Here is a 26,148-nt window from a genome sequence, read left to right as displayed (position 1 = left end):
TGTGCTGAAGTGATTAACTATCAATGTAGCTTCCGATACATAAACGGGTCAATCAATTAATTTCCAACATTATATTGTTGTCAGTTAGCATAGGTATAATGTTGATGTTTGAAGCATTTTTATATTCATTAATTTGATTCATCTTCTTCAGTGAAATACTGAGATTTGTTTCTGTTGCCTGCAATGTTTCAATATGTCAGTTCTCAGAAATCTGTACCTTTGTTACAATCAGAGAAGCATGTTCGGATCTGGCGGTCAAACATAGCGCTCTAACCCAACTCAAGAGTAACGCACCCTCGCACTGGAACTAAAATGAAACCCTCAATGTAGAGGGCTGGAAACCCATATATCATGGCAGTACCGCAGTACCTATATCTTCAGTGATGTTTCCCCGGGCGGGACACAGTGACGCTCCCTAATCAGGGGCATCCTTCCTTGAAAGAGCTGATGTTTGAGTTACCTGTAGAATGGATGGGTTTATGGTTTATTGTCACAGATACAAGATGCGTCGAGTGTACGAGTCACGTGACCCCCCCTCTCTCTCCCCCTCTCCCCCCCCCTCTCTCTCCCCCTCTCTCTCTACCTGACATTTGATTTGATGTTGAGGAAGCTTACTTGATTCTGCCACAGAGATAAGATTTTTTATATTTCTATCCTGAAAGCTATATAAAGAAAATGATGTCCCTCAATTCATATTCTTGAATATGTCACATCCAAGTCGAAGAAAGTAAAAACGGATGTTGTTATTAAGTTTAATGTCCCATTATTTCCACACACATATTACATAACTTAATAATAGGACATTTCCCGTGCGCCCTTATGATATACCTCGAACGTTGACTTACAGACACATGGTTGACCGTTCACCTGCCGCATATTTTGTTCTTACTCAGTCTGTGGCGGCATAACAGCGCATGCGCACAAAACTTTCACTTTCACAGCAGCTGTGCAGATGAAGTAGCTAGGTATGTCTAAATAACACATGTCCTCATTATAACGCGTAGAAGGCGTTAGAGGTCATCCACGGTTACAAGCTGTTGTAAAGGTGGTAAATATTTTAATTAGAAAAATAAATTCATTCTTGTATAGTTCATATCAATGTGCACCGTTAGGGGGTTAACGTATTGCGACAAATGTTTATATAGTTAGTTGTCGGTTAATTGTAAGCATAATTAAACATGGGGTTTTATGCGTCTCGCGTTAGGTTTTATACCACGAGCTGGAGGCAACAACGTTTTTGTACCAGGATCACTCAGGGTACATAGGGGTTTAAACTCCATGTAATAATGCTACAACGAACTGGAGGAACGAACGGCTTAACCCCATGTACCCCGAGTGATCCTGCTTCAACGAATTTATCTTACCCAAATATTTTAACATGACATCTAAAAGAATTAAAATAAATACACAATTGGTAGAAAACAGCTGTTTGATTGATATAAGGTTAGCTTGTGCTAGGTCTCGTGACTTCCATTGGCTCGAAAAAAGCGTGAGGCTTTCAGTTTCGAAGTGGGGTATAAGGGATTTAATCTAAATCTCAGAAATCCACGTGCAGCCTGACCTGCTCGTGACGGGGTACAAGGGTTTTATTCCCCCACTGAGAAATGTATTTCGCTCCAAGGCGGGATACATTGTATTTTATCATACATCCATGTCAGAATGATGAGATCTGATTGGTCCACGTGATTACTTTGTACTAGATAGGTGTAAATGTTAGTTTTTTATCATCAAACAAAACCACTGTGACAGATTGGACGACATCCAGGTTGTTATATTCCGATAAATAACCTGGATCCTTTCGTGACTATAGCTTTGTTTTGAGCTAAAAATAGCCGTCCAATCAAATTCTTCTTCTGAGCGAGAGACATTCTGTGCTTAGACATACGAGCGATGATCAGCGATGGAGGTGGTGACGTCACTTCCGAAACTAAGCAGTGGTTGGCGAATGGATTCCTAGGAATTTTCTGGATTCCAATAGACACGTCTTTGATCGAGGGTATTTATGAAAATAGAATAGAATAGAATAGAGATATAATACAATACATTAGGTTACCGAATATGATCGGACGAAGGGAGGTGCGTTATCCCGTCACACAAAGATGGCTCTGTTTGATAACCAAATATTCGGCCGGGAACAGTGTGTCCGAATTCATTTTTATCACAAAAAATATAATAAGTCAGATAGCTAACAGCTAAATCAGTTCGTCTGGGAGGTGGGGTAGCCTTGTGGTTAAAGCGTTCACTCCCTACGGTCAAGGTTCGGGTTCGCTTCCACCACATAGGTACAGTGTGTGAAGCTCATTTCTGTTACCCACTGTAACACTGGTGGAATATTGCTAAAAGCGGCATCAAACTAAACTCACTCACTCAAACGCTGGCATGTTAGGGCGGTTACAACATCGCCGTAGTTAACTGATGATGGTTTAGGTTGTTCATGATATTACATCTTACATGCGGTGCTAGGGGGCGCTCCTCGTCACGGGGGAATATAGGCAAGTCGATTACCCTGTAAAATGATATAGCGCCAAATAACCTGAGCACATGGGAGGCTACCCAACCGAAACATAAACAGAGGTATTGATGACGTCATGCCGTTTCTACCAGCATTAGAATAATTGTATTAATTCCTCCAATGTACAATCTGAGGTCGTCTTCTCACCCAAGAGTCATGCCAGTATAATAAATGTAAAACGGTTGTATTTTCATTGAAAATCGTTAAATTGAATTGTAGTATTGAGACAATACTTTTTATCGAACAAAACACATATTCCTGTACCAACCGCCTGGGTTGTGCTTTGAAGTGACAGGTACAATACGGCGCATAACAGCGGGGAGCACACCACCTAGATATGACCAATGTCAGGCTCTTGAAGTAGGGTGTGTTCCTCGGCCATACACGACACAACGATCCATGATTCAACATTAAATCATTGCATCAGTCCCGTGACTGCAGATATCGAATTTAATCCGACATATGTGAGCACTTGGTTTTCCTGACAGCTGGAAGACTTGTACACTTGATCGATACAGCAATAAGCCTGTGTAGTTACTGAACCAACCCAGAGAGGTGACCTTGACGGTGCAATGTAGGAAGCGGGATCGGCCAGGCGTGAATAGCTCTATACCAGTGTCGTGATGGTGTACAGTGTTATTTGTTAATACACCATCGTCATACATTGTGTCATGTGTTGATACATCATCATACATTGTGTCACGTGTTAACTCACCATCGTCATACATTGTGTCACGTGTTGATACACCATCATGCATTGTGTCACGTGGTAATACACAATCATACATTGTGTCACGTGGTAATACACCATCATGCATTGTGTCACGTATTAATTTACCATCATACATTGTGTCACGTGTTAATACACCATCATGCATTGTGTCACGTATTAATTCACCATCATACATTGTGTCACGTGTTAATACACCATCATGCATTGTGTCACGTGTTAATACAACATCATACATCTTGTGTGTTAATACACCACCATGAGGGATATCTTGATAGCTCGTAGATAAATAAATTGCAAGTGATTCCGTGGCATTTGATTGGCTAACTAAGCCATTTGTTTTGCCGAAAAACATATAAGGCCACGCCCACTGACGGACTACTGATTGGCTGACAATGGAATGGGTGGGGCTTGTGTGCATTATTGCGCTGAACGGATGTCACTGACACTGACACTGACTTTTTTTGTGTGTGTTGATGATTTCAAAAACAATCCGAGAAGTTATTATTTTTCGTGTATTTATTCATAAGAATTGATTTCAATAAGTTTTCTTTCGTTTATGAAGTTATAGACGTAAAAACCTCTGTAAATTCATAAACGCAAATTATATTGAAGCCAGTTCTAAAATACATTAAGCTTACATCATAAGGGATAGTGTCATGAGGAAGCGCCAGTTATAAATTCAGCACATACTGATGTGACACTGTCTGTCTACAATGAAGATATTCCACTTTTGATTTCAGTCAGGGTGTGGAGGTAAACTCAATGGGTGCAATGGGAGCAATATTTAATAAACAGAAATTGCAAATAAAACTTGTCTGTTATTTGCGATATCCCATACACAAATAAAACATCTGCTCTTATTTACCCCTGAAATCTGGTGAACTTTCCTGATAAAATATATTAAACGGTATCAAAAGTTACTCACCTGTGAATGCGACAAACGTTGGTCATATTGTATTGTCACATGTATAGGCAACTGTCACAAATATCCAATAAATAGAGACTAAATAGGGCTGTTTCCAACAGGGTTCAAAATACGCAAGTTAATAAACAAACATACGAAGCATGCAAATAATTCTGATTTCAGGTGCTATGCTTCATTGCAGTGCTGTATCGTTGGCCTGATTCAGGCGCCATTGTTGAGGGTATAAAGCTGTACATTGACCTGATTCAGGCGCTATTGCTGACGATATGCAGGTGTATGTTGACCTGATTCAGGCGCCATTGTTGAGGGTATAAAGCTGTACGTTGACCTGATTCAGGCTCCACTGTTGATGATATGCAGGTATATGTTGACCTGATTCAGGCGCCATTTCAGACGGTATGCAAGTGTATGTTGACCTGATTCTACGCCTTTGCTGACGGTATACAGGTGTACGTTAACCTGATTCAGGCGCCATTGCTGACGATATGCAGGTGTATGTTGACACGATTCAGGCGCCATTGTTGACGGAATGCAAGTGTACGTTAACCTAATTCAGGCGCCATTTCTGACGGTATGCAAGTGTATGTTGACCTGATTCAGGTGCTATTGCTGACGGTATGCAGGTGTATGTTGACCATATTCAGGTGCTATTGCTGACGGCAATGCAGGTGTATGTTGACCTGATTCAGGCGCCATTTCTGACGGTATGCAGGTGTATGTTGACCTGATTCAGGTGCTATTGCTGACGGTATGCAGGTGTATGTTGACCATATGCATGTGCTATTGCTGACGGTATGCAGGTGTATGTTGACCTGATTCAGGTGCTATTGCTGACGGTATGCAGGTGTATGTTGACCTGATTCAGGCGCCATTGCTGACGGTATGCAAGTGTATGTTGACCTGATTCAGGCGTAACTGTTGATATAATGTTAATGACGTCACAATAATAATGACATCATTGACGTCATGCTGACACAGATTCTTCCTAAGGCTATACAAGTTTCTACCTTTTCATTAATTATAACTATAGCTAATTATTTAGCATGGGTTATGAATAGAAGTGTAAAATTATTGTTATATGACTAGGTCCTCCCACGATATACGATTTCAATGATGCGCACATGATGACTAATGTTCGTCCTACAGAAAAAAGCATTATAACACTGTATATCCCTTATATGCCACTGTGTGAGATAGTACTCTGTTGGATTAGTTGGGATCACCCTCTTCTTCCGTGATTTGCGGCGTAAAACGTAACTTACCTCTTACCGTAACCTACAGATCGGAGCCCTACAGGTTCGGCCCCGCCGTCTTCGTGGACTACACCTGCCTCGACTTCCATGACGTCTCTACCACCACCCTCTTTTACTACCAGCCAACAGGTACCATTCATGACCATATATATATATATATATGTGTGTGTATACTCACTGTCCGGCCTACACACTTTGTCAGGTCATTACTCTATACGCGTTGTCAGGGGCGGTGGGGAAGCCTAGTGGTTAAAGCGGTCGCTCGTCACGCCGAAGACCCGGGGTCGATTCCCCACATAGGTACAATGTGTGAAGCCCATTTCTGGTGTCCCCCGCCGTGATATTGCTGGAATATTGCTAAAAGCGGCGTAAAACCATACTCACTCACTATACTCACTGTCACGTCTTTTCTGTTTACCCGTTGTCGCCTACATTATGTGTGTCACGCCTTTACTATTTGTCGTTGTCATATCAGCATTCATTGTCACTTCTCGTCGACATTGTCATACCTATCCTCTATGTGATATGTAAACGTCTTGTCACGTGTCTACATCTTGTAGCGTGTTAACGTCTTGTCACGTGCCTACATCATGTCACGTGTTTACTCCGTGCCACGCTATCAGTAGTGGACTCGATCTTTAGCCACTTTTTTGTAGCCGTATGAAGGAACATAATATTGTTTGGCATTCCTGAAAAAAACAAAGATATCAAACTTATTTTACTTCATCCTCCTTAAACCAACACGGTAATAATTAAAGGTCGCCATTACATTTCAGCTAAAAACGTTGACTCCAACAATGATAGATTGGTCACGTTCTACAACAACACCGCCCCCACCTTGGACGACGTCTGTAACGTCGCCGCCTCCCCCGACCCAGGGACCTACTCCTTCATGATGTTAGAAGGTGAGTCGCTGCAATGGCTGTGACACAGCTTGGAACAGATTTCAGTTATGCCTCACGTGTCGGCGTAACGAGAGAGGAAAGGCTGAACGCGAGGCATGCCTCGATGTTTACCATGTTTGTTTGTTGTTTAACGCCGCACTCGGCAATATTCCAGCTATATGACTGCGGGTTGTAAATAATCAAGTCTGGACCAGACAATCCAGTGATTAACAACATGAGCATCGATCCACGTAATTCGAATAGGATGACATGCATCAACCAACTCAGTGAGCCTGACTACCCGATCCTGTTAGTCGCCTCTTACGACAAGCGTAGTCGCCTCTTACAAATCGCCTGAAACTCATGTGGACGGGTGTGGTACTAACAATCAAGGGCCATAACCGGCACGGATCTGTCACGCTTAAGGGACGCAACTCGGCGAATTGCGTCATCAGTTTCCCCGAATGTATTTTCACGGTGGAATATGCAGCAATAATTTCATAGCTTGAGTGAAAGCCGTTATAATTAGGATTTGCAAGAATGCCTGTTGTAGGGTGACACAACAGTATACCTCTTCTAACCCGACGGGGCTTTGGTCTTACGCTGGCTTACCAAGCTCCAAGCTCTATATACAACTAGAATATCACTATGGCGTTAATCAATTTCTAATATTACCGTTTTAGGCAGAATGTGGGATTGTACGACAGCTTCATGCAATTATTTGTGATAGGCTGCTGAAAGTTGACGGGACATTCGGCTCGGATTATCAGTCCTAGCAAGTACTACATTCAAAGGCCTCTCTTGTGATCTACTGACCAAACGTTTATGATGTATATAAATCTATAACTGTTAATGGGGACACAGAGGCAATCACTCAAGTTCACACAGGAATAGGGCACTAACTACAAAGTCCCATCCTCGATTATCACGGTATTATATCTCCAGTCAATACCATGGACCTATTCATCATCATGGGTGAGTGAGTGAGTTAGTTGGGTTTAAAGCCGCTTTTTACAGTATTCCAGTTATATCACGGCATGCCAGCGTAATGTGAGAGGAAAGCCCAAAGTGATGCAGGTCTCAGACATTTACCACTTCGGTGAAACCCACGGGCACGGGTATCGTGCTGACAAACCTAGAAACATAATCGGGGCGAACCGGGATTCGAACAGACAGTCAAGGGAGCGCAGTGAATCGCGGCGCCTCAGACGACTGGGCCACCCGTGCCCCCTTGTCATAATGGCTTCAGTTTGTCCCAAATTCGAATGACACGACGCTAAGAATAACCGCCCAGTGAAATTACTCAAATGAGTGAGAAAAATTACGTGGTAAGTTAGTGATAGGAGGGATGAAGGTGGTGACGTCACAAACGAAGCTATGGTGGCGAATCAGTCCAGGGTATTTATCATTACTGAGTGAAAATATAATAAACGAGAATGACAATGAGTTGTATGAGAGTATGCTGTGTCCCCAGGCTCCCTGAACGAGTCTGCCAGACGGTGCCCGGATGTCATCCTGGGGCAGTACAACGTCACCCTGGTGGCATGCCCGGGGGGTGCGGAACTCGACGTCTGCACCGACAAGAAACGCCTCGACTTCAACTACACCCAATGTGGGAGCGGTCAGTACTCAGGTGGGTGTGCAGCACTGCGGGGGAGTACTGAGTATTACAGTCAGGCTGTGGTCTCATATCAAGGCGGCAACCAAGGATGCGAGGTCTGATTTAAAATGACGTTAACAAAACCAGCTTTGTATCCAGCAATGGTATCCCTGATCTGGGCGTTACACCTTTTGTCAAGAGTGAATGTAGTTTAATGCCGCTTTGAACGGCGTGGCAGCTTGGTGTGGATATTTATCAAGGACTGAGTGAGTATGGTTTTGCGCCGCCTTGGACACGAGAAATAGGCTTTACATAATGTTGGGAATCGATCCCGGGCCGGGCAAGCCAACGCTTTACCCACTAGACTACCCCAGTCCTTGCCGAGAAATATTAACTGGAGAGACAAATGCACAACTTGTGCGACTCATAGTTTAAAATGAGATCTTTTCTAAACCATCAATTGCCAGAATTAAAAAGCATTTGAAATGCCGGTAAGAGTTTCTTTGAAAAAAAGCAGAAGCGATGAGGATGTTTGTTTTTTACTGGAATTGTTAACAGATTCGTCAGGAAGATAAAACAAAATTGATAAAATTGTATTTGGGCGGATCCATACACCAAATATCAACTATAACACATGTTCTGTTTCCAGAGTAGATGGTATATAACTATCTGTATAATAAGTTGTTATAACACATGATCTGTTTCCAGGAGAGATGGTATATAACTGCCTGTATAACATGTTGGTATAACACATGATCTGTTTCCCTGGGAGAATGTATATAACTGTCTGTATAACAAGTTGTTATAACACATGATCTGTTTCCAGGAGAGATGGTATATAATCTGCCTGTATAACATGTTGTTATAACACATGATCTGTTTCCCTGGGAGAATGTATATAACTGCCTGTATAACAAGTTGCTATAACACATCTTCTGTTTCCAGGGGAGATGGTTTATAACTACCTGTTAAACGAGTGGCTATAACACATGTTCTGTTTCCCTGGGAGAATGTATATAACTACCTGCATAACAAGTTGCTATAACACATCTTCTGTTTCCAGGGGAGATGGTTTATAACTGCCTGTATAACATGTTGTTATAACACATTTTTGCTTCCAGGGGAGATGGTGTATAACTGCCTGTATGACTCCGTCAGTGGCGACATGACGTACCTCACTCTCTACAACGACGCCCAAGACGAGAGCAGCAACCCCTTCATCCCCTTCTCCTGCGTGGTAAGTCCAACAATACTACGACTTCTTCTCATAGACATCATAATCATCATCACATTACAAGAATGGTCAAAGGTACGATGTTTTGACCTTGATCGGGTCACAAAGCGATCGTAGCACTATGACTATCGACAGTGCGATGTTAGAACATGATAATCGTTGCAGCTCTACAGTCGTCTTGATCAGTGAGGCCGGGTCAACGGATTGACCTTCCTCCTCAACTCCCTTGGGAGTAAAGTCACGTTAACATGATCTTTGGGAAGACGTTGGACCAGTTTTCTTGTACAAACTGATCAACTCATCTGATATGATTGAGTTTAGGTGAGTGAGTGAGTGAGTGAGTGAGTGAGTAGGATTTTACGTCGCTGTTAGCAGTATTCGGGTTGAGATGGTTAAAAGGAATAGGCTTCACACATTGCATCCATGTAGGGATTCGAACTTGGGACTCAACACAGCCCACACCTGTAGGGTACCCTGTTGCCTTTGATAACATATCCTATGTATTTGGTCTTCCCTGCCTAGGAAGGGAAAACACCATTCTATTCACAGTATTTTAGTTTTCAAATCATGAAAACTGACTGAATCAATGTTACAACAGGTTCATACGTCTCACCTGTTCTTTCATTTTAAGGTGATGGCGACGTCAAGTAACGGAGTGAGTTTGACGCATGCGCCTGGAGACTGCCAGAGCGGCCAGACATCAACCGAGGTGACCGACCCAGGAGTGTCCAAACAACTCACGCTCGTCAGTAAGTAGAGTAATTGTTAGACCTGGTATCAAATTCCTCTGTGGTGGTGCAGTCAGAGTAGGGCCTGCATGGTTAGACCTGGTATCAAACCCTGTGTGGTGGTGCAGTCAGAGTAGGGTCTACATGGTTAGACCTGGTATCAAACCCTGTGTGGTGGTGCAGTCAGAGTAGGGCCTGCATGGTCAGACCTGGTATCAAACCCTGTGTGGTGGTGCAGTCAGAGTAGGGTCTACATGGTTAGACGTGGTATCAAACCCCTGTGTGGTGGTGCAGTCAGAGTAGGGTCTACATGGTTAGACCTGGTATCAAACCCTGTGTGGTGGTGCAGTCAGAGTAGGGCCTGCATGGTCAGACCTGGTATCAAACCTTGGTGTGGTGGTGCAGTCAGAGTAGGGCCTACATGGTTAGACGTGGTATCAAACCCCTGTGTGGTGGTGCAGTCAGAGTAGGGTCTACATGGTTAGACCTGGTATGAAACCCCTGTGTGGTGGGGCAGTCAGAGTAGATCTACATGGTTAGACCTGGTATCAAACCCCTGTGTGGTGGGGCAGTCAGAGTAGGGCCTATATGGTTAGACCTGGTATCAAACCTGTGTGTGGTGGTGCAGTCAGAGTAGGGTCTACATGGTAAGACCTGGTATCAAACCTTGGTGTGATGGTGCAGTCAGAGTAGGGTCTACATGGTTAGACCTGGTATCAAACCTGTGTGTGGTGGTGCAGTCAGAGTACGGCCTACATGGTTAGACCTGGTATCAAACCTTGGTGTGGTGGTGCAGTCAGAGTAGGGTCTACATGGTCAGACCTGGTATCAAACCTGTGTGTGGTGGTGCAGTCAGAGTAGGGCCTACATGGTTAGCCCTGGTATCAAACCCCTGTGTGGTGCTGCAGTCAGAGTAGGGTCTACATGGTTAGACCTGATATCAAACCTTGGTGTGGTAGTGCAGTCACAGTAGGGCCTACATGGTTAGACCTGGTATGAAACCCCTGTGTGATGGTGCAGTCAGAGTAGGGTCTACATGGTTAGACCTGGTATCAATCCCCCGTGTGGTGGTGCAGTCAGAGTAGGGTCTACATGGTTAGACCTGGTATGAAACCCCTGTGTGGTGGTGCAGTCAGAGAAGGGTCTACATGGTTAGACCTGGTATCAAACCCCTGTGTGGTGGTGCAGTCAGAGTAGGGTCTACATGGTTAGACCTGGTATCAAACCCCTGTGTGGTGGTGCAGTCAGAGTAGGGTCTACATGGTTAGACCTGGTATCAAACCTGTGTGGTGCTGCAGTCAGAGTAGGGTCTACATGGTTAGACCTGGTATCAAACCTTGGTGTGGTGGTGCAGTCAGAGTAGGGTCTACATGGTTAGACCTGGTATGAAACCTGTGTTGTGGTGCAGTCAGAGTAGGGTCTACATGGTTAGACCTGGTATCAAACCCCTGTGTGGTGGTGCAGTCAGAGTAGGGTCTACATGGTAAGACGTGGTATCAAACCTGTGTGGTGGTGCAGTCAGAGTAGGGTCTACATGGTTAGACCTGGTATGAAACCTGTGTGGTGGTGCAGTCAGAGCAGGGTCTACATGGTAAGACCTGGTATCAAACCCCTGTGTGTGCTGGTGCAGTCAGAGTAGGGTCTACATGGTTAGACCTGGTATCAAACCCCTGTGTGCTGGTGCAGTCAGAGTAGGGTCTACATGGTTAGACCTGGTATCAAACCCCTGTGTGGTGGTGCAGTCAGAGTAGAGTCTACATGGTTAGACCTGGTATGAAACCTGTGTGGTGGTGCAGTCAGAGTAGGGTCTACATGGTTAGACCTGGTATCAAACCTGTGTGGTGGTGCAGTCAGAGTAGGGTCTACATGGTTAGACCTGGTATGAAACCCCTGTGTGGTGGTGCAGTCAGAGTAGGGTCTACATGGTTAGACCTGGTATGAAACCTGTGTGGTGGTGCAGTCAGAGTAGGGTCTACATGGTTAGACCTGGTATGAAACCCCTGTGTGGTGGTGCAGTCAGAGTAGGGTCTACATGGTTAGACCTGGTATCAAACCTGTGTGTTGTGGTGCAGTCAGAGTAGGGTCTACATGGTTAGACCTGGTATCAAACCTGTGTGTTGTGGTGCAGTCAGAGTAGGGCCTACATGGTTAGACCTGGTATGAAACCTGTGTGGTGGTGCAGTCAGAGTAGGGTCTACATGGTTAGACCTGGTATCAAACCTGTGTGGTGGTGCAGTCAGAGTAGGGTCTACATGGTTAGACCTTGTATCGCCCCACACTGCAATATTCAAGCTATATGACGGCGGTCTGTAAATAATCGAGTCTGGACCAGACATTCCAGTGATTGATATCATGTGCATCGATCCGCGCAATTGGGGTAGGATGACATGCATCAACCAAGTTAGCGAGCCTGACCACCGGATCCTGTTAGACGCCTCTTACGACAAGCATAGTTACCTTTTACTGCAAGAATGGGCTGCTGGAGACCTATTCCACTCCGTAGCTCAATGTAGAGGGAAGGCCCGACGTGGTGCAGGGCTTTCACCACTTTGGTGAAACCCACGACGATAGGTATGGTGCACACAAACCTAGAAACATAATCAGATTCGAACCAACGGTCATAGGTTCCCAACACTCCGCACACTGACTTGCTGCGCTCAGACGACTGGATCTGCCGTGTTCTCCATTGTAATGAAAGACACATTTTGTTTTAGTGTTTACCTTTTATAAGATAAATGACTGATTTGTTCATTAACCCTCCGGCAGAGTCAGACTCAAAGATGTCAGATGTGTTTAGCGCAACTTTTAACAATATTCCCGTTAGTTTGTGTGGTGCTGACAAGCCAAGGTTCATAATGTTGCTCGACACAGCGGCGCTTCAGATTCGTTGGGTGCCCATGACACCTCCTCGACAGGTGTTCCCCTAATGATTATTATTTTATTATTTTTTTGTGAACTCTAAAAGGATCAAACAAAAGACGACGGAATAAGTGCCCGGTCCTGAAATATCAATAATATGTTTACAGTAAACTTACATCCCCATGAATCCACGCCAATGTCTGGGCGCTGACACAGCTCTTTGGACAAGGTTGGATGTATGTTTTAGTATTTTTGTTGAAAATATGTCACCAGCTGACAATTTGGTCATAGTGTTGCTGTATGTTTACCCGATCACCTATAACATTCCAATGTAGAAATGTTAAGTATGCTTAAAGGGACCCGTCGTAAGAGGCGACTAACGGGATCGGGTGGTCCTGCTTCCTGACTTGGTTGATGCATGTCATCCTATCCCAGCTGCGTTGATCTATGCTCATGACATATATCATTGGATTGTCTGGTCTAGACTCGATTATTTACAGACACCCTTTATATAGCTGGAATAGTGCTGAGTGCTGAGTGCGGTGTTAAACAACAAACAATGTATGCTGAAAGGAAGGGTTGGGGATGTGGTTGTGTTGGGGTTCCACATCACTGCACCGTGTTCGGTGTCGTAAAAGTGACACGATTCTGTTATAGGTAGCTGTGAAGCGCCCACGACGACTGCTGCGCCGACGCCGACGCCGGCTCCAGGTACGGTGCCGACTGTGAGTGGCTCGACCACCGCAGCTTCTAATACTCCTTCCGGCTCTACTGCAACCTCTTCTTCTACTGTAGTTGATGGATGTAAGTCTGGCTCTCTACGCCGCACTCACTCTCTCTCTGTGCTCCTCACACCCTCCCCGGTACTAAACATCTTACCCTAAAGGTCCAGTGGCTATTACGAGTTATGTCCCTTCTATGCCCCTCCTATTGACCAGTCAGATTCAACCTCTCATATCACTTGCATTTGCTTGAAACAAAATGACGTCGCCCAGTGAAGACGATCTGAAATTAGACGGGCCATACCTCGCGAAGTGCAGCAAATCAAGAGAGGACCTTGATTAAAAACATGAAAAGATTTGGAAAATATCTGTGGACGCCGAGTTGACGGTACACATAATTTGCAAATCCTGCAGTCGACCGATAAGTGCACGTTGAAATTCATGTTGTTTAGGAACCGGATGTATAATTCATTTCGCGATTTTGATTGGACTATTGGCCTTGTTAGTCGAGCCATAATATAAATCCATAATTGCAGCCTAGTTCGGCAAGGGTTGAAACTGGACTTTTACAGTCCGTCAGTTAACTCCCTTGCCTTGAGAAGATGTGAGCTAAATAGCTGTAGCATCCTCGGCTATCCAGGGTATTATATCTCAATTCTAGTAGGATTCGTCGCTACCATAGGTTCCTTTCGGAACGGTCGTCACTACGTCAATCTCTTGAATCTCAGCACAGAATGTCTGTCTCATGTAAGTAATCTGATTGGACGAGCATTGTTTAGTTTTACAAATCAGGGTCAACTTAAAGCTAAGGCAACGGGTGAATCCAGGGTATTTATCATAATATGATGGAGATATTACACACTGGAAAATCGAGGATGACGTATTATTAGTAGTAGTATTAGTAGTAGTAGTAGTAGTAGTAGTAGTAGTAGTAGTAGTAGTAGTTTTGTCTTTTGTTTAACGCCGCACTCAGCAGTATTTCAGGTACACCAGTACAGCAGCAGCAGCAGAAGTAGTATTAGTATCAGTATTAGTGGTATTAGTAGTATTAGTAGTAGTAGTAACTTCAGATATCAAGGGTTAATTTGGGCCACAGAAGGTCTCTATGGGGACCCCCCCTACTTCCTGTTGCAACCAATATTCTCTCTGACGAGGGTCTTACCCTCCACAGATGCTATTGATACCAATACCCATACCCAATACCTGTATTTTCTACACCAGCTGTTTCGTTAAATGTCTGTGTTCCTTTTACATCTCCGACAATCACACAACTGTACCTTCACGCTACCTTCTGGAAAGAAACTGCCGTGGCTGACTAACTGACAGATCTGTGATATCTCTCCTCCCCTGTTACTGACTCGTGTGTGTCCAGTGCTCTCCCCTGTTACTGACTCGTGTGTGTCCAGTGCTCTCCCCTGTTACTGACTCGTTTGTGTACAGTGCTCTCCCCTGTTACTGACTCGTGTGTGTCCAGTGCTCTCCCCTGTTACTGACTCGTGTGAGTACAGTGCTCTCCCCTGTTACTGACTCGTGTGTGTACAGTGCTCTCCCCTGTTACTGACTCGTGTGTGTCCAGTGCTCTCCCCTGTTACTGACTCGTGTGTGTACAGTGCTCTCCCCTGTTACTGACTCGTGTGTGTACAGTGCTCTCCCCTGTTACTGACTCGTGTGTGTCCAGTGCTCTCCCCTGTTACTGACTCGTGTGTGTCCAGTGCTCTCCCCCGTTACTGACTCGTGTGTGTACAGTGCTCTCCCCTGTTACTGACTCGTGTGTGTCCAGTGCTCTCCCCTGTTACTGACTCGTGTGTGTCCAGTGCTCTCCCCTGTTACTGACTCGTGTGTGTACAGTGCTCTCCCCTGTTACTGACTTGTGTGTGTACAGTGCTCTCCCCTGTTACTGACTCGTGTGTGTCCAGTGCTCTCCCCTGTTACTGACTCGTGTGTGTACAGTGCTCTCCCCTGTTACTGACTCGTGTGTGTACAGTGCTCTCCCCTGTTACTGACTCGTGTGTGTACAGTGCTCTCCCCTGTTACTGACTTGTGTGTGTACAGTGCTCTCCCCTGTTACTGACTCGTGTGTGTACAGTGCTCTCCCCTGTTACTGACTCGTGTGTGTACAGTGCTCTCCCCTGTTACTGACTCGTGTGTGTCCAGTGCTCTCCCCTGTTACTGACTCGTGTGTGTCCAGTGCTTTCCCCTGTTACTGACTCGTGTGTGTCCAGTGCTCTCCCCTGTTACTGACTCGTGTGTGTCCAGTGCTCTCCCCTGTTACTGACTCGTGTGTGTACAGTGCTCTCCCCCGTTACTGACTCGTGTGTGTACAGTGCTCTCCCCCGTTACTGACTCGTGTGTGTCCAGTGCTCTCCCCTGTTACTGACTCGTGTGTGTCCAGTGCTCTCCCCTGTTACTGAATCGTGTGTGTCCAGTGCTCTCCCCCGTTACTGACTCGTGTGTGTCCAGTGCTCTCCCCTGTTACTGACTCGTGTGTGTCCAGTGCTCTCCCCTGTTACTGACTCGTGTGTGTGCAGTGCTCTCCCCTGTTACTGACTCGTGTGTGTACAGTGCTCTCCCCTGTTACTGACTCGTGTGTGTACAGTGCTCTCCCCTGTTACTGACTCGTGTGTGTACAGTGCTCTCCCCTGTTACTGACTCGTGTGTGTACAGTGCTCTCCCCTGTTACTGACTCGTGTGTGTACAGTGCTCTCCCCTGTTACTGACTTGTGTGTGTACAGTGCTCTCCCCTGTTACTGACTCGTGTGTGTACAGTGCTCTCCCCTGTTACTGACTTGTGTGTGTACAGTGCTCTCCCCTGTTACTGACTCGTATCAAGCTCCTTCCAAGCGCGTGAGACATTCGTTACACTCTCGGTAACATCGCTGCCACCAGTGTGGGCGCGGCCATTACAAGAATCTTGAAATTTGCCCTCTAACCCCAAATGCAGTCACGTTCATACTTTTGTTTATGTGTTTGTGACTGCCATCATAGTTCATTTTAAAAAGGTTTACGACTGACCATGTTTTCCAGATGAATTTACTTTGTTGTTTTAATAATCAGATTGATTCGAGATTGCAGACTAACGGAAAACCAACCAACTTCTCCCTTACATTCTTACTATATCAATAACACGATAGTTTTAATGAAACAGAAATTCAAATTGACAAACGAAGAAAGTAATTTAGCAGCGATAAGTGTATTCGGCGTCACGACAGTCGTCGCTTGTTTGTAAACATAACGGTCATTCGGTTACGAGTTCAACTCCAAGCATGGTTGTGGCCACCTATTTACAGTGGGGAGTTTTGACTGGTGGCAGCGATAGTATAGAGAGCTCCGCGAACGGGCTATCGCTGTGAGGAGCTTGTGACTCGTATGTGTACAGTGCTCTCCCCTGTTACTGACGCGTGTGTGTACAGTGCCCTCCCCTGTTACTGACTCGTGTGTGTCCAGTGCTCTCCCCTGTTACCGACTCGTGTGTGTCCAGTGCTCTCCCTGTTACTGATTCGTGTGTGTACAGTGCCCTCCTCTGTTACTGACTCGTGTGTGTCCAGTGCTCTCCCCTGTTACTGACCCGTGTGTGTCCAGTGCTCTCCCCTGTTACTGACCCGTGTATGTCCAGTGCTCTCCCCTGTTACTGACTCGTGTGTGTCCAGTGCTCTCCCCTGTTACTGACCCGTGTGTGTCCAGTGCTCTCCCCTGTTACTGACCCGTGTGAGTACAGTGCTCTCCCCTGTTACTGACTCGTGTGAGTACAGTGCTCTCCCCTGTTACTGACCCGTGTGTGTCCAGTGCTCTCCCCTGTTACTGACTCGTGTGAGTACAGTGCTCTCCCCTGTTACTGACCCGTGTGTGTCCAGTGCTCTCCCCTGTTACTGACCCGTGTGTGTCCAGTGCTCTCCCCTGTTACTGACCCGTGTGTGTACAGTGCTCTCCCCTGTTACTGACCCGTGTGTGTCCAGTGCTCTCCCCTGTTACTGACTCGTGTGAGTACAGTGCTCTCCCCTGTTACTGACCCGTGTGTATAGGATGTGAATAGTTTGATATGGTACAGCCGTAGGATGTGAATAGTTTGATATGGTACAACTGTAGGATGTGAACAGTTTGATATGGTACAAATGTATGATGTGAATAGTTTGATATGGTACAGCTGTAGGGTGTGAATAGTTTGACACGGTACAACTGTCGGATGTAAACAGTTTGACATAGAACACCAGTAGGATGGGAACAGTTAGACATGGTTCAACTGTAGGATGTGAACAGTTTGACACAGAACACCAGTAGGATGTGAACAGTTAGACACGGTACAACTGTAGGATGTAAACAGTTTGACAAAGAAAACCAGTAGGATGTGAACAGTTAGACATGGTACAACTGTAGGATGTGAACAGTTAGACATGGTACAACTGTATGATGTGAACAGTTAGACACAATATAACTGTAGGATGTGAACAGTTTGACACAGAACACCAGTAGGATGTGAACAGTTTGACACAGAACACCAGTAGGATGTGAACAGTTTGACACAGAACACCAGTAGAATGTGAACTGTTAGTCGTGGTACAACTGTAGGTTGTGAACAGTTTGACACAGAACACCAGTAGGATGTGAACAGTTAGTCATGGTACAACTGTAGGATGTGAACAGTTAGAGATGGTACAACTGTAGGATGTGAACAGTTTGAAATAGAACACCAGTAGGATGTGAACAGTTAGACATGGTACAACTGTAGGATGTGAACAGTAAGACACGGTACAACTGTAGGATGTAAACAGTTTGATACAAAACACCAGTAGGATGTGAACAGTTAGTCATGGTACAACTGTAGGATGTGAATAGTTTGATATGGTACACCAGTAGGATGTGAACAGTTAGACACAGTACAACTGTAGGATGTGAACAGTTAGACACAGAAAACCAGTAGGATGTGAACAGTTAGACATGGTACAACTGTAGGATGTAAACAGTTTGACATGGTACAACTGTAGGATGTAAACAGTTTGACACTGTAAAACTGTAGGATGTGAACAGTTAGAGATGGTACAACTGTAGGATGTGAACCGTTAGACATGGTACAACTGTAGGATGTGAACAGTTAGACATGGTAGAACTGTAGGATGTAAACAGTTTGACACAGAACACCAGTAGGGTGTGAACAGTAAGACATGGTACAACTGTAGGATGTGAACAGTTAGACATGGTGGAACTGTAGGATGTAAACAGTTTGACACAGAACACCAGTAGGGTGTGAACAGTAAGACATGGTACAACTGTAGGATGTGAACGGTTTGACACAGAACACCAGAAGAATGTGAACAGTTAGACATGGTACAACTGTAGGATGTAAACAGTTTGACACAGAACAGCAGTAGGATGTGAACAGTAAGACATGGTACAACTGTAGGATGTGAACAGTTAGACATGGTACAACTGTAGGATGTGAACAGTTTGACACAGAACACCAGTAGGATGTGAACAGTAAGACATGGTACAACTGTAGCATGTGAACAGTAAGACATGGTACAACTGTAGGATGTGAACGGTTTGACACAGAACACCAGTAGGATGTGAACAGTAAGACATGGTACAACTGTAGGATGTGAACAGTTTGACACAGAACACCAGTAGTGTGTGAACAGTAAGACATGGTACAACTGTAGGATATGAACAGTTAGACATGGTACAACTGTAGGATGTGAACAGTTTGACACAGAACACCAGTAGTGTGTGAACAGTAAGACATGGTACTACTGTAGGATATGAACAGTAAGACATGGTACAACTGTAGGATGTGAACAGTTTGACATAGAACACCAGTAGGATGTGAACAGTTAGACATGGTACAACTGTAGGATGTGAACAGTTTGACACAGAACACCAGTAGGATGTGAACAGTTTGACACAGAACACCAGTAGGGTGTGAACAGTAAGACATGGTACAACTGTAGGATGTGAACAGTTTGACACAGAACACCAGTAGTGTGTGAACAGTAAGACATGGTACAACTGTAGGATATGAACAGTTAGACATGGTACAACTGTAGGATGTGAACAGTTTGACACAGAACACCAGTAGTGTGTGAACAGTAAGACATGGTACTACTGTAGGATATGAACAGTAAGACATGGTACAACTGTAGGATGTGAACAGTTTGACATAGAACACCAGTAGGATGTGAACAGTTAGACATGGTACAACTGTAGGATGTGAACAGTTTGACACAGAACCCCAGTTGGGTGTGAACAGTTTGACACAGAAACCCAGTAGGGTGTGAAGTTATGTGTGGATGGTATCACTAACGCTGTTTCTCACTCTGTTCCAGCTACGACCACCGAGAAGGTAAGTGTTGACCCAGCATCTCCACAGATACGTCAGTGATAGTATCTGATGACCTTGTGTTCCCATACACGTCAGTACACAGGCAGGCCGCTCTCACAGGCAGGCCACTCTCACAGGCAGGCCACTCTCACAGACAGGCCACCCTCACAGACAGGCCACTCTCACAGGCAGGCCACTCTCACAGGCAGGCCGCTCTCACAGGCAGGCCACCCTCACAGGCATGGGTAGCATGGGAAGACGTGACATGCTATGGGTGTCAACGCCCTTTTGCTGTACGATATTTCGGGGGTGTATCACTTTTCTCCTGAGGATGCAGTAGCCCTGAATCGTCGTAGGAAAAAGACGTCATATCGGCATTCATGGTTTCTTGCTTGACCCAATATTGCGCTGTTGGTCTCTTTTAAGACAATGAATTCAATCTACGCATATTTTCTTTTCGCATCTCGAGGCATCAGTAGGGCCTTGAAATGGTTTTATGGTAGACTTATGAACATTTCAAGGTTTGACGCATCAGTGACCGAGCTTGTGTCAGGTGGGACTGTATGGTTCGTGTTGAACCATATGTTCCCGTGTTGTTTAAGGTGAACAAGTAACTATCACTTGCATGTGTTTGTGACGGGTGCCACCGACAGGGCAGGATACGCCCACCTTTTCGCGTACAATGGAGATTACTTATGATTATGAAAATGTTTTCTCTCGCTTTTATTTATGTGTGTTTTTTGTTGAAAAGAATAACATTTTAAGGACCTTTCGTATTATATTATTTATTACAATTAAAGCTAACAAACGAGTATGGTAAACCTCATCATAATCATGTGAATACTGATGGATATATATGGTAATAGGTTACCCGGATGTTCAAAAAGAAGTGTGAGTGAGTGAATATGGTGTTATGCCGCTTTTAGCAATGTTCCAGCCATATCACGACGGGGCACACCAGAAATTTTACCCATGTGGGGAATCGAACCAGGGCATTCGGCGTGACGATAAACGCTTTAACCACTAGGCTACCCCACCGCCCATCATCAAGAAGATGTTCGATTAGCAGAAATACTATGTTCCACGCAATACCTTCATACCTTGGTTCTTGCAAGACTACTAACTCAAGCACAATGCCTGTTAAACGGTTGAAGGCTGAAACGGCAACTCAGCAAAACAGCATTGTTTCGGCGAGAACGCTACGGAAGGTCTAGCGGAAGCCGCACATATATAACGACTTATCATAATATACTTTATTCAGACATATTCATCGGTTACAAATAACACATGTAACTAATATGTCAAGGTCCACCTCTTAATTGTCACAATTAACACATAAATAGTATTTGTATTGTCGCCGAAATTCTTGTCACACTTGATTAAATTGTCCGTCTGTGCCAGCCTGTACTGAAAGAAAAAAAATGTCCGCCAGGCGGCAAAGTCAGGGTCAGCGAACATCTGTTGGGTATCTTCAAAAGATGCTCGGCCCGGATTTTCAGATAATCTCCTGTCAAACACACCATACTGTTCAACGAATACAAGTACCTTGTGATGAACGTTCACTACGTATCTCAATATGGCAGTGTTTCAGATTGTCTGTTTCCCTTATTTCCAGAATTCGGCAACAACACGTTTTATGGAAGCATGGACCCTCCTGGTTACCCTTACTCTGATTGGCTGGACACTGTAAAAGGGCAAGGTCAGCGTAACCATGGTGCTAGAACGTGGTTCGCCTTTAAAGGAGCGTCGAAGTATTGTGTAATATCAGCCCCTACGACACAGTGCAATCTTATCAGTCCGCTTTACTTTTGTTTATTTACAGTTATTGTTTTCAGTATTTGTTGTATTTGGATTGTGTTAAAATATTTCAAAATAAACATTTTCCTGATAACTTTATGAAACTGTAATATCTAGTCGTAGTTATCCATCCGCACCCATTGGGCCAAACTCCATCCAGAGTTAAGTTGCCTTGGTTCAAGGTCATAGATAGGGTACATCCGGGCCACGAAAACCATTATGCCAGGGTTAATACCTGGTCCGACAGTATGCATTCTGTGTGAAAACTTCTTTTCGTAGCCTTGTTTTTATCATTGATACAAGTTATGATTATGTGATGATTATGATTATGATTATTATTATTATATGTGCGTCTGTATGCATGCAAAGCAAACGGAATAAAATTATGTATTCATGTCGATGTTAAACGAATTAAGCGTTCTGAAAGAAAATATACGCAGGATATTTGTGGATATTGTCTTTTAATATGAAGTTTACGCGCCATAACGGCTTTTCTATTGGACGATGGCCGGTCATACAACATGATGTCCAAACTCTGACATCCCTAGTTTGGCTGTCACTGTACGACTGTTCATACTCTGATGAACTCGCTCAAAGTGTAAGTTAGATCTTTGTTAAACATGTGATGTGATGTGTTCATTGGGATGTTAAGAATGATATCCAAGGTAGTGTTCAATATATGACGTTCACTCTGACGTTCCGTGTCACGAGTGATATTCAGTATGACGATCGGAATGATATTCAATAAGACGTTCAATCTGGTTTTCAATAGGATATTTATGAATGATATTCGATATTACCTTCAGACATTATGTTCAGTGTGACGCTCAGTATATTATCGTGATCCGTATATACCTGCTAAACCTGTCACATTACCTCACTATATCTAATACATGTGTGTGTGCTTAATCAACCAGCTTAAATGTACCGTGCAATGTTAACAAGATTATACTCTCTTTTCAATAGCTATTACAGGGAAATGTTTGAAATAAACAAACACATATTTTACAAATTACAGGACATAGTTATGGGAGTTGTAAAATATTATATCCTTATTTATTACGGACAGATGTATATGCATTTAGAAAACCGAATTAACCTATCTGGCCACAAATGTGCATTTGGGTCTGCCTTTTTGATGTTCGGGAAAAGGGCTGGGATTTCTATGGATATCTATGCTCGATATATTTTCAGCTTCAGATGCAAAACCAAATATTTTTGATTATTATTATGAGCCTGAATATGTTTTAACAACATCTTGCAATAATGTTTCTTTCAAATGTTCATATTTTCTTACATACAGTTTTATGAATTGTTCAAGACAATTTTATCTTGTTAATAATTAGGAGAGAAAATGGTAAAAGAATATAATATCTTAAAAAGTATATCATTAATTCAAATTTAAATTTGAACAAATTACAATGAAAAAATGTTACTCAGAATGTTATATTAACACAGACACATTCAGAAGAGAAACAAAATACTCGTTCGAATGCAGTATTCATTAATTAGTGTATGTACACTTTTATATGGTTCACTGCTGTTTTTGCCTCAAATGCGGTTACCTCCCCTACTGAGTTAATAAACATCGTTGAAACCCCGTGGAATAAGCGCTGTAGACTACTCATTATTGTGACAAATTTGCTAACACCTTTTATGAATTAATGGGTTTCGTTAAAAATAAAACTGACAACTAACAACATCAGAATAATGTGTTTAACACATATACCAAAAATACATCGTCACAGACAATTGTAGACAAAATTAGAAGCCATGCATTTCCTATATTATTACCCATAACCCCCCATTCTTTTAACAGAACTATTACAAATAGAACACAGCAGCCAAATATGCCGTCAGCATAGGTCGAGACACATGTATTTTAAGTCCAATTTACGGGATTCCCTTATTCAATCACACAGATACCAGTTGCCTTGGCTACGTCCACTTGAGTTAGTCACAGTTTTCACGTGCAATTGCCAGGAGATAGTAGTTAAAAAGGTAATAACATGATTTGATTTAAGGAAGAGAATATATGGATGTCAGCTTCTTTTTTATGGGAAACACAACGTTTCGTAGTGTATGCTTACTCCTTCGTCGGGTGAATGAATGCCATGAGGAAGAGAGCATATATATGTGCATGTAAGGACAACAAAATTAATAAGATAACAAAAGGCGGAAAATAACAAAGGGTAGAAATTAACAAGGGAAGCCAACAGATGATTGGCGCTGATAGGTGTTTAGCAATAGACATCCATTTACCTGATGAAGGAGTAAGCATATACTCCGAAACGTTTTGTTCCTCATAATAAAGAAGTTGACATCCATATATTCTCTTCCTTGTGTCTATCTCTTCTAAATGCCTTTCAAAGACTTGATGATTTGATTTGCACAAATATGACAAAGATCACACTTCCGGATCCTATTATCAATATCACGTGACCATATGAATAGCTTATTTCAGTTATCCTTTACTGATGTATTGATACACTATTACTATTCCTTATGTAACAATGAATAAAAAGTTTTGTTAAACCATCTATCTGTTGTATATAAAAAATATATAGCTGTGTTAAAACAGGGGATTGAATTTACTTAGCACTGGAATTCTTATTTGTCTTTGGGGCACGAGTCTGAGGCGCCGCAATTCGCTGGACAGAGTTGCGTCCCTTGGCATGCCAGAACCCAGTGATAGTGGGTTCGAATCCCGGTTCTCCCCGATTATGTTTATTAGTTTGTCAGCACCATACCCGTGCTTGTGGGTTTCACCAAAGTGGGGTAAATGTCTGATACTTGAATCACTTCGGGCTTTCCTTCCACATTAGGCTTACACGCCGTGATATAACTGGAATACCGCTAGAATCGGCGTTAAACAAAACTCCCTCAATCAATTATTTTGCCAAGATGTGTGGCAGACATTTTCTCTTTATGTCAACAGTTTAAAGCCTAAAGACTAATTAGAATATCAAGAATATTCGACTTTTTATTTTTTCGATAAAATGCCAGCCCCGATATCAGAGGGGTCCACTAGTAGATTCATTATGTGAACTGCCGCGTGTTCCGTAATTTGTTGCCACCAGTATATTATGCGAATTTCCAGAAACTGACGAGGATCACCCCATCTACGTGGGTTTTGGTGATAACATGACTGTGACTTGTACATCCGCTTATATCATGTTCCTTCCTATTGTCTAATAAACCATGTCTACCCCAAACACTGTTTCTGTCATATGTAATCCCTTTGTATCCTGGGCCGCCTCCGTGGTCTAGTGGTAGAGCTCGGAGTCAGTATACTGTGTTTGAGTGGGGTATTCATGTTAAACTCCGACATGGTATCTCAGTGGGCTGGCACTTGAATCGGCACGCACGCACGCACGCACACACACACACAACTGGGACTCTAGCAAATGTCATGATTACATTCTGAACAACGTTGACCCTGTAATGGCAATGAATAGCGTTATCAATATGGCTGCCATGGTGCCCATATTGAAAATTGGATTCGAACCTCTTCAAGAAATTCGGGTGCAATTCCCACAAGCATGTGAAGTTTTAGCTTCATTGGTGAAGTCGTTTCGAAGAAGATGTTTACAGACGTCGATGCCTGACAAGTAGGGGACGACATAAGTCCTCTTGATTTGACATATCAAATGTTTTAATGTACAACAAAAAGTCAATGTGACAATTATGAGTTGTGCAGTTACATTGTCCGCTATCATAAAGTAAACAAGGACAGAGAGCAAGCATACACCGATATGATGTCGAACAGAATTGACCAGACCACAAACGGTAATAATAAATTTGATTTTATTTCATGAACAGTAAACCTCACTGAGGTAAATAAAGCATATAAATAAAATGTAGGAATATAGCTTGCGAACATCACTCAACATTATCACAAACAACAGCGGGGGACACGGAAGACGAGGGTAGTATACATACATATCTTACAATGTCGTCGTCGTCGTCACAGCATCTTCCCGAGGCAAGTGAGTTAACTGACTGTAAAAGTCCTGTTTCCACCCTTGACGAACTAGGCTGGTATTATGGAGTTACATTTTGGCTGGACTAACGAGTCTATGCATAGTCGCGCACTGAAATCGAAATCCGGTTCGTAAAGTGTCATGCATAGTTCCGTCGACTGCAGGATTTGCAAAGCATGTGCACCGCTAACTCGTTGTCAACAAATATTTTCTATATCTTTTCATGTTTTTGATCAAGGTGCTCACGTGATCTGATGCACTTCGCGATGTAAGACTCGTTTGATCACAATATAGATCTCGATTATCGATCAGATCGTCTTGACTGGGCGCCACCGTTTTGTTTGAAGCAAATGTTAGTGATACGAGAGGTTGAATCTGATTGGTCAATAGGAGAGGCATAGAAAGGACATTACTCGTAATAGCCACTGGTGGCGCTACGATCGAACCCAGGAATTCCAGCCTAGTTCGGCAAGGGTGGAAACTGGACTTTTAAAGTCAGTTAACTCTCTTGCCTCGGGTGGATGTCGTCACACGGGCAATCACAAAGCTCACATGTCGGATGTCGTCTTTGCTTAGATCCCAAACAACATACATGTTAATATAAGACA

General features: G+C 43.7%; 1 protein-coding gene across 4 annotated transcripts in view; it reads left to right on the top strand.

Moving 5' to 3' along the window:
• LOC124150378 overlaps window positions 1-24,092 on the top strand; it is a 57,377-nt gene extending 33,285 nt beyond the window's left edge. The window contains exons 3-10 of one of the 4 annotated variants that reach the window (XM_048400772.1): window positions 5,452-5,552; window positions 6,200-6,328; window positions 7,782-7,940; window positions 9,029-9,144; window positions 9,773-9,890; window positions 13,386-13,532; window positions 19,765-19,781; window positions 21,376-24,092. In XM_048400772.1, coding sequence (XP_048256729.1) covers window positions 5,452-5,552; window positions 6,200-6,328; window positions 7,782-7,940; window positions 9,029-9,144; window positions 9,773-9,890; window positions 13,386-13,532; window positions 19,765-19,781; window positions 21,376-21,450 — 862 coding nt within the window. In that variant the 3' untranslated portion in view covers window positions 21,451-24,092. Of the gene's footprint in view, window positions 1-5,451; window positions 5,553-6,199; window positions 6,329-7,781; window positions 7,941-9,028; window positions 9,145-9,772; window positions 9,891-13,385; window positions 13,533-19,759; window positions 19,782-21,375 lie in introns of all 4 variants that reach the window. The other 3 variants (XM_048400774.1, XM_048400773.1, XM_048400775.1) reach the window with 3 other exon arrangements.
• Window positions 24,093-26,148: the final 2,056 nt, after the last annotated feature.

This window comes from Haliotis rufescens, unplaced genomic scaffold, assembly GCF_023055435.1.
Source record: "Haliotis rufescens isolate VD_foot unplaced genomic scaffold, xgHalRufe1.0.p SCAF_20, whole genome shotgun sequence".
NCBI classification, from domain to species: domain Eukaryota; kingdom Metazoa; phylum Mollusca; class Gastropoda; order Lepetellida; family Haliotidae; genus Haliotis; species Haliotis rufescens.
This window is presented reverse-complemented; position numbering and strand designations above follow the sequence as displayed.